Source organism: Pelobates fuscus, chromosome 1, assembly GCF_036172605.1.
Source record: "Pelobates fuscus isolate aPelFus1 chromosome 1, aPelFus1.pri, whole genome shotgun sequence".
In the NCBI taxonomy this organism is placed as follows: Eukaryota; Metazoa; Chordata; class Amphibia; order Anura; family Pelobatidae; genus Pelobates; species Pelobates fuscus.
The window spans coordinates 400,868,580-400,887,433 of record NC_086317.1 but is presented as its reverse complement, the minus strand read 5'-3'; the positions used below and the strand labels follow the sequence as shown (position 1 = coordinate 400,887,433).

Here is an 18,854-nt window from a genome sequence, read left to right as displayed (position 1 = left end):
GCAATAATATAAGATGGGATTAGAACACAATGGAACAGGGCTGCCCAACAGGTAGATTCCCAGATGTTGTAGAACTGCAACTCACATGATGCTTTGTCATTCTAAATGCATTCTAAAAGCATGCAAGGCATCATGGGAGTTGTGGTTCCACAAACATCTGGGGATCTACCTGTTGGGCAGCCGTGCAATGGAATGTACCTGCTGGCTCTACTGGTTTCCATGGTGAAGGTCCCACTTTTAGTACTTCAGATCATGTTTTAGAACCCAATACTTTGATAAATTTTCTCCTTTGTTTTCATATGTTCTTATCTGTCTAGTTCTGTTCTTTTCTATTGTTTTCTATTTACTAACTGTGCAACTTCCCTTGTGCAGTGCGTGTATAAATCTCCATAGCTGGCATTCATGCATGGGTAATAGTAATTACTGGAGTTTACGCAATACACCTTGAGAATTCCCATGTTAGGATATCTGCTGTGTAAAATAGCATGCGTGTAGGGATGTAGTCATCATTGAAATACTATTTTCACACCGAATGCCTATGCAAATCGACCTTTTGTCACCTCATGCTGAACCGCACATGTAAAGGGTATCGATTCCCTCAGTTATTAAATCATGTGCGTTTGTTAAACATTTCATTCATACACGGAGATTTAATAACATCTCATATACTCACCTGATGCAAACACAGACCATATTTCATGCATATATATGACTGCTATTAGCTACCGTATCGATTGATTATTATAAGTCTACCGTGTCCTTGTTATGTAAAAATGTACTTTAAGAAAATGTAAAATATGTACTGTGCTGGTACAGAGAGATAAGCCATCTATACAGACATCTCTCTCACCATTTCAGAAGTAACCCACATTAGACACTACACACTGGGACTCAGGGAACCTTTCCTCACAAACTGCATGGAATGACAAGTTCCCCTTCAAGTAGGCTCATTGTTCTTTCAAATTATTGCTTCCTTCTCCTCCCGCAACAAGGTATCTGGGAACTGAAAGCTATGAATTATGGGATACACGCATGTCACTACTTGCTTGGATGCCATATTTGTATTACAAAGAAAAAGGTAAAAATAATAAAATTATCAAACTTACATTTAATCTATGTATTTATGGTCCATTTGCCTACCACAAATTATAGATGGCCTTGTTTCCTTGTTACCTAATTACACACCACCCACTTCTCCAATTTGGGCCTCGCCATTGGAGATTATTCCTCTGGTGATCCATTTCTCAGGAACACCAAATGAAATGTCCTGTACTGTGTGAGTGTGATATTGAGCATGCCCACTCATGACGAGAGCAGTGTCGGCATGCAAGTGTACATATTAAATGCTCTGCCTATTTGTTAGGTTGTATGTATCAGCTCCAAGCACATGCACTCCAAGCAGGCACAGCGTTTGTGCCAGTAAAACCCTTCACATCAAGGACGTACCACTTGTTATGCTGGTTGCATCACTGGCACTACCTCTCTGTTTAATCTATGCATCCCTCCTTTCCAGATTTATTAAAGACACAAACTGGAAGGTATGAAGTCATACTTGGCATGATAGTTGCATTTTAAGCTATATCCTTTGGAGACACGTATAAAAATGATCACACAGTCATGGAAGCTCCAGGGAGAAACATTGGTAATAGATCCGCACATACTGGAGAGCTTAAGTAGGTTACACTTAGTAAAATTATAGAGTACCACCTTCTTAACATGTCAGTTATATTGCTATCCTGCTAGAGCTGTCATGGTTTACTAAATTCTGTTACTTTTAAAGGGAAATCAACATTTTCCTGTACATTACAAAACTGAGCAAACAATGCATATCTTTTATTAATTCTTTATTTTCAATATATGTTAAAGAAGCAGTATATTACATCACAATACTCAGCTTAGTGCAGGCAAAGCCAGGCTACACATTGAAGGAGGAGGAAAAAGAAATATGGAGGGTCATGTATCAAGAGTAATTCTGGGTTTAAGTTCTAAAAGAGGAAAAAACAGTGGGGACATTCCATTGGTTTTCATAGTGACTACTGCACTTTTAGAACTTTGTCCCAGAATAATTATTTATGCATAACCTCATTGTTTCTATTTCTCCAGATACTAGAGCACCCTGGTTCTAAATGATATGTAAATATAATAATAAATATAATTGAAAGTGATGGTTCCCCTTTACATGGAGACATCTATGAAAAATATTATCTTAGCTGCCCATTAGTAGGGGACCCCAGCTTACATGACCAAACTCAGCGCAAGCCTGTTCACCGCTGGTACACTCACTCACCATCTAGTCCTTAACAAGCAATAACGGCAAAATAAGTGTCTGATGCAGTCACAATTAACAAAAACAGGCATTGGCTGGAATGGTGACAAGCTCACCGCCATTGGACGATGACACCATGCAAGCACATTCCGTAGAAAATCAATCTGATATAATTTTCTGGTAGACTGATGGATGACGACGGGTTTGGTGGATACAGAAAAGCCCTACTTACTTCACTGCATAGTGACAACTAAAGAGGTCTGGTGACAACTCTGCGTCTTTTTTTTTTCTCAAAGCTCCTTTATTTTGATATTAATCTCATTTTTAATCAAAAACACACATATCAAACACTAGTGGCCCTGAGAGTAAAACCAGCAGAGGATGTGAGTTTCAATTTGTAATGAAAGCAAGGCCACGAAGGAGTGTCGTGGCTCAACTAACTGAGAGCTGGCCTTCAACAGAATTAATGCTCCAATGTTAACAGAAAATGAAAAACATTTCTGCCTCTTTAAGTCACTGCCCATGATATTATTCAAGTATTATTCTTAGTTTGTTATCTACAACACTTCCTGTTATAATGTATGGGAAAAAATGGGGATAATAAATGCTTTGATAAATGTAGCCCAGATAAGAAATTCTAGCCTTGAAACCAAAGTATATCTTTGCGTTAAGTAATGGCTTCTTGAAGACACATGCTTTTAACATAATCTCTTCCCTCCCCCCCCCCCCCCCTTCGTTTCCACTAGTATGACTCATACCTCATATCATTTGCCAAGAAGCTGTGTTGCCAAGCCCATATTATTGCGCTTGCTTAGTTAGAGTGGTTTGAGACATCATCATGCGCTTTAATGTGCATGACATCACTGAAGACAGCTGTCATTTAAATCTACATGTTAATATAAGGAAAAACATGTATTTATTTATGCAATCTGTATATATTAAATTTACATGTACAAGGCTTACAATAGAATGCATTTACTCTACAGTTAAATGGTGTGCTTTTTTCAAGGCGCATTCCATTTTATCTAATGTTATGGAGTTCTCCATATTTCTACGCAAACATAACCATCTTTAAAGCAGGGCAAAAGGGGCAGCAGATCGGTGACTGTGCTTTTTGTTCTGCACCAGCTGTGTTTTGTTTGTTTTTGTCTTTTAACTAACAAAATCTAGCTGCTTGACTCACAGTTATACAGTAGATTCAGCTGCAAAAAAAAGGAGTGTACAGTGTAATGTAAGCTCATATGATATATCCACTGATTTCTCTTTTCCATTGGCAATCGTTGAACAGACTGGCATCACACTGTCACAATACCTGTCCCACACTTGTCCCTAACTTCCTGGTGCCTCATTCTAATGTCATTTATGACATGGACCCCTTCCATTTGTCTAATTTTACATTGTTAGTCTTTTTGATGATGTGTACACACTTGTGACATCACAGCCCTGGGTAACCAATCACAACGCAGTGTAGGGTATTTATACATACTGGTTGTCCTTGTTTCCTTGTCTTGTCCTAGTTTTTGATTACCCAAGAGTGCATTCCTATAGTTATTGACTATCCAACCCTGGACACTTCCTGTATTCTGTTATCTATCCATGACTTATATTCTCATTATTCCGATTCTCTGTTAGCTTGTCTATGTTTATTCCTAGCCTGCTTGCAGACATATTCTCTAACTTTTACCAACACCAGGCAGGCAACTCTAAGGGCCTTTATGCGCTTCTGTCCTGATTACACCTATGTTTGCATGTTAGGGTTAGATAAGTAGTGACACCCACATAGTTGTTGGCGTTGGTGCTGCACCTTGTTGATGTGATCAGCAGTTCAAGATTGACAGGGAGGGATAGCATTCATGTAAACTTAATTTTCAAGGTGTATAGTTGACTATGGGGAGTGTCTTTTATCGGATGATATTGCTTCAATGAAAATGAGTTAAAGGGAGAAGAATGAGTTGCTTCAAAGAGGAGGTATCTTCAAAGAATGGTTTCATTGGGATCACTGGCATGCATGACGGGCTTATATAAAGCGAAGTAGGTTATTGAGAAGCTTAATCAAATCAACAGGTGTAGAAAGGGAGTGTCATAGAGGGCTATATCATAGGGAGCTATATCTTAGAGAGCTATATAATAGAAGTTTATATGATAGAGAGCTATATAATAGAGGGTTATATATGGACTGTTATTAAGGATAGAGTGTAGCTCAAGCATGTCAAACATGCGGCCCAGGAGCTGCTTTGTGCTGTGGTCCTCCTGTGGACGATCACGTGCTCCATCATATGGAGTCATATCCGGCGGCTGTGCAGCGGCGCTACAGTGCGCAGAGTGGCTGGCTGAATGCAGAGCAGGACAGCCACTCCCCCTTCCCTGCTGCTCGCAGTGCCAGAGGAGCGTGTGTCCTGCTTGAGCAGAGATCATGCAGGGCTGGAGTGAAGACGGCTTAAGTTAGGGGAAAATGGGCTTGAGGGAACCTTCGTGTAGTGTATTACATTTGGGGGGCAATCTATTAAATTGGGTGGAGGGCAGTGTATTAAATTAGGGGGAGGGAGGTGGAGCGGTATATTACAGTGAGAGGGGGCAGTTTATTAAATTGGGGAAAGGAGGTGGGGGGCAGTGTACTAGAGTAGTGGGAAGGGGACAGTGTGTTAAATTGGTGGAAGGGAGGAGGAGGGCAGTATTAAATTAGAGTGGTGGGAGTGTGGGCAGTGTGTTAGAGTGGGGGGGAGCGGGGATGTGGGAGCAGTGTTAATTTTGGCGGCAAATTTCAATTTAGTTTTAGTTTTAGTCATAGTCTTTTGACTAAATATAAATTTTTGTTTTAGTTGTATTTTAGTCATCTGAATTGTTTTAGTTTTAGTCAAGTTTTAGTCGACTAAATCTCCAGTAGATTTTAGTTGACTAAATCTACTGTAGATTTTAGTAAACACGACAAAAATCGAACGTTTTAAATAAAGCCTCTATATGTCTATCTCACCCCTTCCCCAGCCCCTCTGTGTCTCTTTGTGTCCTCCTAGCCCCTCTAATTGTCTCCCAAGCCCTGGTCTGTCTCTTTTGCCCCTTCCGCAGTCCCTCTGTGCAGTGTTAATTTTGGCGGACTATGACTAAAACTAAATTTAAGTTTAGTCATAGTCTTTTGACTAAAATTCCATTTTTGTTTTAGTCGTATTTGAGTCATCTGAATTGTTTTAGTCTAGTTTTAGACACTGTGTTGGAGGCTGTGTATTAGATTGGGGGGGGGGGGGTGCATAGTAAGTAACTTGAAGTAAATCTTTTGAGTAAATTATATATATATATATGTACCCAGGATTACACATTGTTTGCATGAGAATGATACAAGTAATGTTGGCTTGTGTTGGTCTAGGTCAAACTTTTTCTTTGCGGCCCATGTAGACTTAAACCTTGTTTATTTGGCCCGTGTAAGCCTTTGAGTTTGACATGCTTGGTGTAGATAGTGTGGGCCTTAAAAGTCTGAAATGCTCTCCAACTGCTCTAAAGTGTCAGGGGGGCCAAAAAACAAACGTACAAAACATGTGAGAAACATTGGCATGGCCTGGTCTACAGGTATATACAGAGATAATCATGACAAACGTTAATCTTTACAAGCTAGACACACATAAAAGTGCCCTTAAAGACCTAAACATGGACCAGAGAGAACAGTTTCCTCTACTTTGGTGCATAGTATGACACAGTGGACAAATTAAGCTATAGGACTGACATTACAGCAGGGAAGGGCAGAAGGATAGCAAAACACTGCTTTCATTTTTATTTTTTACACAGGAAAGCAAATTACACACATGACACCAGCTTGGTGATCCATTCTTAGAAAAGTAGTTCAGTGACTCACTCTTCAACTGTAATGTAATACACAGCAAAATTAACTCTACAAACACAATTATTTGACACTTCTCAGTCTCCGAAAGGCTTGCACAGGGTGGGAGTGCTATTACTAGAATTAATTTATTGTGCCTGTTCTAAACACGAGATAGTGTGGAGACCCAGTTTCGGGTCCCAGCTCACGAATTAAGATAGCTGTGATGGTGTAACGATATTTGTGAAAGAGATTAACATTAAACGAAAAGTAAGATATTAGAAGACTAATATAAAGGTAAGCAAGACAAAGCACGCTTATTTTATGTGAGAGTGCGGTGCAGGCATAAAATGAAAGCATAGTAAAAGGAGACTGGTATTAAAATAGAGAATTGCTTGGGAAATTGACCTGTGAGCAGGCACCAATGTCGTTAAAGCCAATAATTGTTACTTATTTGATACCCGAAGTGAGTTACTTGTATTTCTGTAAAAATCAGTAGAATGCGCCCTAGCTCGCAAAACATAAAGTAAAAGCAGAGAGCTTTCCAAAAAATATATAAAAAACCGCCTCCCAAATATGTACTTGTTTCTTTATGTTGTCAATTGTCATTCAACATTTGAGAATTGCGAAAATGCGTGTGAGGTGAAACGTGTTTTGGACTGTGTAACGGTAGTTTAGTTTATAGTGTTTCATAGCATTTTCATTTTGTTTGTTTTATAAAAAATGTGTTATTATAACACTATTGAGAGACTGAATGAACGCTCCAAGCAACAAAACCATTACAGCTCGCTGTAGGGGTTACAGTGTCTCTAGTGCTCTGGCGCTCTCCTATTGTAAGGAGTCTCACCTCACTGACGCTCTCAGCCAATGAGCTAAGCCCTCAGGAGAGCGAGTGAAAGTTCCAAATTAGGAATTTCTGGCAATGGTAGTGGAGGTGAGGAGCAGCACTAGCAGACACCTGGTTAAAAGTCAAACCGTTGGCAAATGGCTTGATTACTTACAATGGGGGGCTCCAGGGCTCTCCTGGCACCAAAACCACTTCAGTAAGTTGTAGTGGGTATTGTGCTTGGAGTGTTCCTATCACTTTTTAATGCCTACATCCCACCAAATATTAACCTATTGTATAGAATAAGTGTATATGCTAAGTCCATCACTCAGAAATCCATGTATTGTGTTTTAGAGCATGCATCTTACATCCTTGTTAGTCATCCAAGTACTTTGATCTTGACTGCTTATTCAATAAGTACAATAAAATAGGGGAATAAAAACATCTTATTTTATCTATACGCAAGGACAAGCTAAATGTATGTTTCCTGTCTAAACGCATTCTTATAATAATTATTATTAGTATTATTATTATTAAGGGTTACACAGGTACTGAATATATGCATACAAATATTAAGCTTTCAAGTTTAGTTTTGAGCTGGTGGCACTGGAACACAACATCAAATAAACATACATCAGTTAGACCCCAGGCACTAGTAAAATAAATAAATACAGGTTTTATGAATAAAAATCCGATAGTGATTCTGGAAGACCGATAAGGTCAGCTTTGAATTGCTTAGATTCTATTTCTTTAATGTCCCTGTATTGGGAGGATGAGTGCAGTTATTATGGCAATCATACGGCGTACATCTTTTTACACTTTTCAATATGTGTAAATAATATGGACACAGTAAGCGTACTGGGTAATTCACTAACCCACATTCTTTAGTAACTCAGCTGTAAAAGTTTTTGTATAGGTAAAAAAAAAGAGTGACTTTTATTTTGCTGCCGTATAAAATCACGTTTCAGATAACTTTCTCTTTTTACTGATGGAATAAAATTAATTAATATTGATGTGGCAAAGGCACATTTAGCATTGACTTGAAACAGGGGTCATTGCTGGACCATTTCATTAAACAATGAATGTGAGTAAAATTCAAACCTCCAATTATATCATTCAGATTCCTAGAGCAGCCTCAGGTTAGAAGCTACATATATAAAACTCTCTAAATATCTACTCATACATTTTACGGAGCCATGAATTTCGAATAAATTAATAATAGCGTTCTGGAGATGTAGTCTTATCTTATAATGGGATGAATATGAATAAACCAGAAAAACCCACCGGGTTCTCATCATGGTTCAATCTTTGGGGTCTTCACAAGGCAGAACAGAGATTTTTCAAAGTGAGATCTCACCAGTGATCAATAAAGTGACATTAGTTCTTCGATCTTTCTTTTGCCAAAACAACATTCCGTAGAACCAAAGGCTTTTCCCACTGTTCCATTTATTGCTTGTCTAAACGGAACCCGGATACAACAATGCCTCACAAGCCCCACATGTTGCTCTATTGTTGCTGTGAACAAAGTAGACTCTAGCCTCTATGTTCCACACCTGTTTGCTAAACGCATGTTTTGCACTTTGCAGTGAGCATTTTCCCTCACGCACATATTGAATTAGCCAGTGTATTTACCATTAGTCATTTTATTTACTCACCCTTGGATATCAACACTTTTACAGATTGCTTCAGCAAAATGACATTGATTGCCTTAAAATGTGATTGTGCTATCAGTTATGGAGAGATGACACCTTTTGCCACGGGAAGAAACTACTTACACAGTCACCTGACCTCCTTTCCTTTCATTATTTTATATGAAATATTTTATACATATGCTAACCCATCCCAACATATACAGACTGCATGGCTAGTCTATATAAAACAAATCTGTTTTAATTTAATACATTTAAAAAAAATAAATCTTTATAGTAAACAAATGATATTATTCCCCAAGTTAGATGCCTGCCTCTTGTGGCAATCTCCCAGAGGCGACTTGGCCAGTAGAGGCAGCTCCTACACTTTCACAGTGTTTGACACCGAGACACGACACTGGATGTCCTCACACTTTGCATGAGGACTTCCAGTGTCTTCAAAAACCCCACAGGAATGCAGAAGCACTGATTTCCTATGGGGAAGGCCTAGTGCTGCACTTGCAACGCATGCGCATTAGGTTACGGAATCACTGTGACATCGATGGAGGAGGAGTCGGACCCAGCGCCCAGGAGTCTGACAAAAGGCTAAGTGAAAAAAGGGTTTTTAACCCTTTACTTGCAGCCGGGAGAGGGCCTCGAGGAAAGGGGTGGCCGAGGGCACTATAGTGTTAGGAATACATTTTTGTTTTCCTAACACTATAGTATTCCTTTAAGAAAATAATACTTATTACAATATGATGTATAGGAAGGAAAAAAGAAAATCTGTACAATGATTCAGACTGTTTTCAGTTGATTATTTACAATAATCAGGGATCCAAATTTCAAGTCCTACGCTACTAGACAGGCCCAAAGCTTACTTGCCACTACCAACCTGGAGAGTACCCAAGGGGTGACTTACTACTTATCAGGGCTGGATTTTCACCCATTAATGACTAGTGTGCAAATAGAAATGTTGAGCCCTGCCAATGTTATCAGTGTTCCTATTTTAAGCACTCTAGTTTTTAACAGTGTTTATGTTTGCATACATTGCCTGGTAAGGGAGAGGTGCACTAAGTATGTCACAGTTATTACTATATATAGGGATTACTTATACCATACTTACAATCTTCATAATATTTTGTCTCACCCACATGCACCCTTATACTTCCCACAGACACTTCCATACACAAGCACAGATATTTACACCCACACACGTCACATTTTCAAAGCATGCAAAGTTATTTACAACTGTCTATAACATGTGAGCCTCCATCCTATTTTCACATGGGATGGATTTCTCATTAGGCAACAGGTGCTTGCCTGTTGGGGGTGCCTACTGTGCCTGTTAAAAGTATCCTCCTCATCTGTTGCCCCAGCGTCTGCTGTTTGCTGAGAGATCTACCTCATCGGTCCGCAGACATTTTACCGCAGCCAGCAGGGGAGGAAGAGAGGACCCGAGAGTTCAGCCTGCAGCTCCTCTGGGTCCTCCTCTCGCTAGCACAGAGCCGGTTCTCGCGTAAGTGAACTCTAGTCTCGGGAGCTGCAGGCTAGAGTTCACTTTCATCACTAGGACCACCAGGCATTCTCCACCGGACCACCAGGGATTGCAGGAAATTTCCCCCCTCCCTCAGCAAAGGTAAGAAGGGGTATTTAAAAAAATATTTATTGTAATTTTTTTTTAAAAATAACGTATAAATTTATTTATCTACCCACCAATCCTCAATAACTCCCCACACACAACCTTCCCCCAATACACACACACACACTGCGCCCCAATACACACACACACTGCCCCAATACAAACACACACACTGCACCCCAATATACACACACGCACTGCCCCCCAATAAACACACCCTCCCTAAATACACACACACACACACAGCCCCCCAATACACACACACTGTCCCCAATACACACACACTGCCCCCCAATATACACACACTGCCCCAATAAACACACACACACACTGCCCTCAATACACACACACACACACACACTGCCCCCAATATACACACACTGCCCCCAATACACACACACTGTCCCAATACACACACACTGCTCCCCAATATATACACACACTGCTCCTCAAGATACAAACACACTGCCCCCAATACACAAACACCCTCCCTAAATGCACGCACAGACACACAATGCCCTCAATACACACAAACTGCCTCCGAATATACACCTATATATGCCCCCAATACACACACTGTCCCCAATACACACACTCACTGCCCCCAATACACACACACACACACACACACACACACACACTGCTAACCAAGACACAGACACACACACTGCTCCCCAATACACACTGCCCTCCATACACACACAGTGCCCCCAAATACACACACACTGCTCCACAATACACACACACACTGCTCCCCAAAACACACACACACGGCCCCCCAAAACACACACACACTGCCCCCTAATATACATCTACTGCCCCTAATACACACACACTGCTCCCCAATACACACACACACACTGCTAACCAATACACAGACACACACACTGCTCCTCAATACACACACACTGCCCCCAAAACACACACTGCTCCAAAATACACACACACACTTCCCCAAAACACACACACCATTCCGAAATACACACACACTGCCCCCAATACACACACACCTTCCCTAAATACACACACACACACACTGCCTCCCAATACACACACACACACACTGCCCCCAATACACACACACTGTCCCAACACACACACACTGCTCCCCTATACACACACTGCACTTTAATACACACACAACACTGCCCCCAATACTCACACACACACACTGCCCCCAATACACACACGCTCTCCCTAAATACACACACACACTGCTCCCCAATACACACGCTGCTCCCCAATACACACACAACACTGCCCCAATACACACACTCTCCCTAAATACACACACACACACACACACTGCCCCCAATATACACACACACACTGCCTCCAATACACACACACCCTCCCTAAAAACACACTGCCCCCAATACACACACAGCACTGCCCCGATACATATACAAACACACTGCCCCAATACACACACACTGCCCCCTCACACCCACACTGCCCCAATACACACACACTGCACCTGAATACACACACACTGCACCCAAATACACACACACTGCAACCAAATACACACACAAACTGCCCCCAATACACACACACTGACTGCTCCCCAATACACAAACACACACTGCTCCCCAATAAACACACACACACTGCCCCAATACACAGACACACACTGCTCCCCAATATACACACACACTGCCCCCAATACACACACTGCCCCCAAATACACACACACATTGCCCCAATACACACACACACACACACACTCTCCCTAATATACACACACACTGCCCCCAATACACACACACACACTGCCCCCTACTTTCACTGCCCCAATATACACACAGACACACACACTGCCCCAATACACATACTGCTCCCTAATACACACACAACACTGCCCCCAACACTCACACACACTGCCCCCAAAACACACACACAAACTGCCCCAATACGCACACACTCTGCCCCAACACACACACACACTGCTCCCCAATACACACACAACATTGCCCCCCAATACTCTCACACACACTGCCCCCAATACACTCTCAGCACTACCCCAATACACACACAGAACTACCCCCAATATATATACACACACACTCTGCCCCAACACACACACACACTGCTCCCCAATACACACACAACACTGCCCCCCAATACTCTCACACACACTGCCCCAATACACTCTCAGCACTACCCCAATACACACACAGAACTACCCCCCAATATATACAGAAACACACTGCCCCCAATACACACACACTGCCCCAATACACACACGCCCTCCCTAAATACGCACACTGCTCCCCAATACACACACAACACTGCCCCCCAATACTCACACACACTGCTCCAATACATATACAAACACACTGCCCCAATACACAGACACACACTGCCCCCTCACGCACACACTGCACCCAAATACACACACTCTGCACAAAAATATACACACATATTGCCTTCCAATACACACTGCCACCTATACACACACACTACACCCTACACTCCTGCCCCATACACTTACTGCACCCCTCACATATACACACACACTTCCCCAATACACACACTGCCCCCACACACACACTACATCCGTCTTGCCCCCATACATATACTGCATCCCTCACACACGCAATGCACCCCTATACACACACACACTGCACCCCTTACACACACACACTGCATTCCACACACACTGCACCCCTCACACACACACTACTGTCCCTATTCCCTGGGAGGGCATCATGGCACTCTTGGCACCATAACCACCACAGAGAGCTATAGTGATTATTGTGCCTGGATTGTTTCTTTAAGTAATCTACCGGTGCCCCTCCCAAGATTAGGTTCTGTATCCGCCCCTGGCAGTCAGTTTCAGTCACTGGAGTCTGCAAAGTCTAAGTCACAGAACATGACTCCATTCATACTCCACTTTACACTCCACACGTGCGTATGAGTCTGAGAATCATCAGTCAATTTGGCCAGGACAGTAGGAGGGACCTTTGATCGATAAATTCACATGAATAAAAGGAACATACTCTCTCCAACTCAATAGCTATAACATAATTGTGAGCAGTACAGTGGTTACCTGCAAATATGTCCTGGGGCACCTACATATTCATCATAGATTGGCAGCCATATCTGCCCCAGATACTGAGCCTCCTAGAATATTGAGAGCAAGGATCAAGAATAAAATGGTTACAAATTAACCTATTTAATGCTGGGTTGGAGGCGCACGCCCATGCCCATCTCCACCCTGTTACTAGTCTCAAGCAGCCAGCCAGTCCCATGTACCTCCCTCTGCTTTTAATCAGCAGCAAGATATAAGGCTGCATTGCATATAAAGAAAATCATCCCAATCTAGAACTTCTCAATAAGTACACAGATATAAATATTTTAAGATGAACATTAGTTGTATGCATTTACATAAACACAAGCCGAAAACTGATAGTTTACTATATTTTGATAAACGGAGACCTACAGACCACAAGCAGTCAACAAATCTTCAGATGAGATACTATAAAAAATATCCACTCTGCCAAAAATAAGAAATCCTTGACATAAATATTTCCGATAAGAGACATCCATAAGAGTCCACACTTTTAGGTCTCGGTGTAAATCCTAAAATACAGGATTACATCTATCCCTGTTGATGTTTATTTTTGATCTCTCTCCATAGATGTTGCTTACTGAAAAAGACAACATCTGTAAAAATCCTGCTTCATATTACATGAACGTTTGGACCAATAATGTTCGACAGTTAAATTATACCTGAAAAAGCTTTTAGAAATGTATCTTGGAATACTTCCTAACGATTGAAGAATTTTGAAAAAAACAAACCAATTATGTTTTCTATATCTTACAGTGGAGCGCCCACTACTCTGGAAATTGTACCATTGAATAAAACACTGAAAATCACCTAGCCGGGGTGCCCAGAAGGTAGATCCCCAAATATTTTAAAACTACAGCTTCCAACTTGCAACTAAATACACGCAAAGCATCATATGTGTTATAGTTCTACATCTAGGAATTTACCTTTTGGGCACCTCTGACCTACAGTATAGCTTGTGTTAACCTTTTTCATGGAATGCTCCCTTTTTTCTTACATTTATATTAAAGATTTAGCCAATTGCATCTTAGTCCAGTTGAATCCAGGGACAGACAAGGCACACGATGCAAATAAGGAGAACAGAAACATTTATTTGACTTCTCCTTATCCTCTATGTTTAATGGCAGTAAAAAGGAAAATGTATAACTATTAATTAACAGAAACCCAATATGAAGGTGGTCAGTTCCAGTATACATTTGTGTAATTCTACCCTTAATTTTATTTTTTTAGAATAAAATATATTATAAATATAGGCAGTAAATAAACATAGTTTTAAATTAAGAGGAGGGGACGGGTACTTTGCTGCAATCCTGAGCAGACGCATGGCAGACAAGCTCCTCGTATATCTCGACATAAAGCTTATAATTTGGGCACTACTTGCTTACTATTCTCCTCCAACAGTGGCACCTTTGTACCTGAAAGCTGGAGGGCACCCAATGGTGCTCCTCTGGGACAAGCTGTGCTGGAGATCTGGTCTTCTGTAACCGCGGCGTAGCGTTGTCTCGGCAGAGAGGTGCAGCCGACCTCCTCGACCGAGTACACTTGCTGTACTGGGTGACTGGTCCTGTATCTCCCTCCTCTAGGCCAGTGGGGGTCCTTGTCCATACCACCATGGTGCTTGGCACTTACCTGAAACTAGACCGTGGGCCTGACATCAAGTTGGCAACAGACCTTGAATGCTTCCAGAAGTCAGGAGCAGATCAATCACCAAGCTGAATGAAGGACATTTCACCGAATCTGTGAGGAATTCTGGGTACTGATACAGGCATGGGCTGTACAAATCCCCTCGGCAGATAAGCATGCAATGCCTGTTGATATTGGGGTCTCTTCCTCCTTTTCTTGGCTGGCGACCCAGATGGGGTCTTCCCCTAGGCACCAACCATGCACCTGGGTGTTCCCACACCAGGATGCCTCCTGGGACAATGCCCTGCAAATCAGGGTCAGTGGACATTGTGCCAGAGTTTCTGAAGAGGTTTGGAGCTGGGGGGGTCGGAACCCTGATACGATACGGGCAGCACCTTGCCACTACAACTGTGCCACCGTAGCAAGAATCCTTCTACAGCACAGGCATTGGCTGATTCCCTACCCTCTGTACCATGATGCACCAGGAATCAGGCACAGAGTACTATACCAGCTAAGAAATATGCTAACATATTGTATTGAAACATATGTTTTTTATTTGCATACAAGCAGTTTTATTGGTGCTGTGGTGGTGGCCACTGTCTCTACCATGATATAACTGCTTAGCATTCGATATGATGGGTGTTATGTTATTAATAGCACTATGTCTTTTATCAATGAGTTTTCCACTCTTTCTAGATTTCTTTAACAATGTTTTACCCTGATCTATCCTCATCACCGACATATGTTTGTCTAAGATTTAATGTGACATAAGAATCTTATTTATCACATATGATGTTAAGTTGACTCTTGTACCTAGTAGAAATACTATACTACAAAATTGTGCTGTAAGTATAATTGCCTTCCATTGCTAAGCTTTGTTTATTCTACTAACTTGCTAATGCTGTTTGGGCAAAAACACAGCCAATGGATCTTCATGGGATTTCGCTCAAAAATCTAATTGTAGTTTTTTGTTTCTACTAAGTAACTTCAAATATATAATTTGACACATCTGGAAATCAGCTAATACATTAAAAAAAAGAAAACCACAGAGACATGTTTCATTGTCCTATCACTCAGTTATTTTTTAGACTATATTTTAATGTGTTCAGTCCATCATTCTATGTAACTCCTCTTGCATATTCCCATGAACACAGCTCATGCAAGGATCTCAGCACACCCTGATTAATCCATATTCATATAATTAAGACAATACAACAAAAATAATTCACTTTTAGCCCCTTCTTAAAAATATTGGAATTAGCTGAGACAAAGATATCGCAGAAGAGAATAGTCTGAGATTAAATATTTAATATTCTAATGTAGTTCACAGACGAGTAGAATCTAAATATGTCTACTGGCAGAATTATACATACTCCCTACAGTTGAGTCAGGTCACTTCCCTAAAGGACCCGCCACATAGGATTGAATTATATGGCAAAAAACTGCAAGCACTGATGAGCTCCTACACACATAACCGCAAGTGGCACATAGCATAATGTGAGGCTCTTGACTAGACATTGTTCCTCAGACCCTTTACCTCAAGTGACTTCTCTGTGTTAGACACTACAATGCACATAAAGATGACCACAGGTAATAAAGGCATGCTCTGATGAACAGGACCACCTCACCTGTTCTGGACCCTGGAAGCAGATTCTGCACTGTGGGGTCCTCATGCCACTATCAATGCTGCTCCCAAGGGACACGGCGTCCAGCGCAGCCCCAATCCTCCCGTCCTTCTCTTCTAACCCCAAGTTCCGGGTTCTGGGGTCAGCCCCATAATATTCCTCCTCGTCATCTCTGGAGGAGCAGTCCGCAAAGGGCGGCCAACCACAGCCCCCCACCCCTAAACCACGCATTGCCTGGCCCCGCTCCGGCTCACTTCGACCGGATCGGGTCAGCACCAGAACCTTCAGTTCATTGAAGAACATACGGAGCCGGTACTTGAACATCATTCACCGGCCAGGGTTCCAGAGGTCCGGTGGGATCCAGTGCACAGGAAGGCAGATCCCAAAAGCAGAGGCATGGACTCAGGTCCCAGGTGACCCAGTGACAGCAAACTGTTTGTCAACCTCGTGTGCTCCCGTGTGCCAAAAAGAGGACTGCACTGCATGGGGTTAGTGGAGTGCAAATTAATATGGTGTCTCTAAAGGGTCTGGTGATAAAGCAGTAAGGCGCACTCAAAACCCTTCTACGTTATGGACGGCAAATTCAAGCTATATGAAGGGAAAATGCCAGGGTCTTAAATGGGGTTTAGGTACATTATATAACACCACATGCATTTTTATTTGCATAGTAAAGGGTCAAGTGGGATAAATAGACCTCCAATCTTAAGGCCTAGAAGGGATGCAGACCATAAAGGTGTGTACAGTGATCTGCTGTTTGCAATCCAGAGGGAATGTACTGGGACAGCAGGGGTTAAAAACAAATGAATACACGAGAAAGCAATTATCATGGATGCAGGAAGGAGCAGAAACCTTGTTGCCTGGAATAATGAGATCTCTCTGCCTATCCTATCATGGGAAGAGTGCAGCCTATCATGCCCCCAGGTGACAAGTAAATAAAAAAAAAAAATCAAATGCAATTCTGAAAAATCAGCAGACACTCCACTCCTATAAACCAAAATTAATGATATATTAAAAACAAAACAAAAACAGAAATCAATATATTAAAAAAAGAGATTTCTTTTGTTGATAATCCAATGTATTAAAAAAGGCAAAGATCTGGATAAGGAGATGCTTTTCCTCCAGTCGTTGTATCCTATGTCTTCCCTCCCCCTTGATTCCTCTTTCTTTCCTTGGCTTGAAACACACAAGGCTCTTCCTCCTTTTGTCTCAGCTCTCAGCATCCCCAGCCTGCACTGTCTTCCCATCCATCCAGGTCTATCCAAGAATCCTGCATTGCCAGCAGTCTACACATAGAACACATAGAACCTGCTGGGACACCACCTCCCTGCAATACAAAAAAAAAAAAAAAAAAGATATAAATATATATTAAATAAAGCAGATCCCACAGCAAATAATGCAATCTAAACACCGGCGCTACCTTTACTAAGAGAAAAAAAAAAAAAGAGACGATGCTATTTCACATCAGCTGATTCTATATTCTAACTATATTGCTACAGATGTATCCAGATGGATTTCACGTGCATGCATAGAACGTTGATTAAAAGGTGCTTACCATTCATGGCGTGTAGGGTCCAGGAGATGCATCCTTTAAGCACAGGAGATAGATACAGTATACATAGCTGTGTCTGTTTGTATTGCATTCAGCACTGGCAGATATGGATGGCTACGAACGGAGGGCTGGATAAATATGGCTTCTTCTTCCGGTATGGCATGTTAAATAAAACATTTATTTTTTTTATTTGTAGAGTGTATGTTTTTTGTGTGATGGGGCTGGGATGTGATCCTGGTTTGTGCTGCGCATCCGCAGCTGGGTGAAGATCTAAAGGGACCTGACGTGTTATATTCACGTGGGAGTGGGGCGGGAGATGTGAAAGTGACCAGCACCACTGGTTTTAGGGCTGTCTATGGACCCCATGTGTGGTACCACTGAAAGAATGCAGGGTTGGGAGCATCGTAAGCAACCATTGGCAATACTGGAAACCTTTACATGGCAACTCCCATGATACCTAGCTAGACTATGGTTGGTTAAGGATAATGGGAGTTGTATTCTCCAGAGACTGCAATGCCAGGGATTGCTAGCTTCATCTAGGAAATGATGTGCAGTCTGCAGGATGAGGAAATATTAAGTATTTATAGAACACAGTCTCTAGGTATAAGCCTGAGGATTTTCTCAGGATAGTGGGAGTCTGATTCCACAACATATAAATATTGCACATATATGCTGTATATGTATGAATTTGTGCATGTGAGATAAAATATCAGTAAAGCATTTTTACAAGTAAAATTTATTTATAAAGTTATCCCCTTTATTACAATTTATGGCAAGGTTGCACAGGCAAATTGGGCAAGAGTGAAAGCAACAACTTTCA

At 41.6% G+C, this 18,854-nt stretch overlaps 1 protein-coding gene across 1 annotated transcript in view; it reads right to left on the bottom strand.

Annotated features, from left to right (window-relative positions):
• MARCHF9 (membrane associated ring-CH-type finger 9) overlaps positions 1-18,281 on the bottom strand; it is a 213,829-nt gene extending 195,548 nt beyond the window's left edge. The window contains exons 1-2 of the mRNA XM_063427761.1: positions 18,038-18,281; positions 16,489-17,809 (exon numbers count right to left, since the gene is read on the bottom strand). Coding sequence (XP_063283831.1) covers positions 16,489-16,812 — 324 coding nt within the window. The 5' untranslated portion in view covers positions 16,813-17,809; positions 18,038-18,281. The remainder of the gene's footprint in view (positions 1-16,488; positions 17,810-18,037) is intronic.
• Between the last annotated feature and the right edge of the window lie 573 nt (positions 18,282-18,854).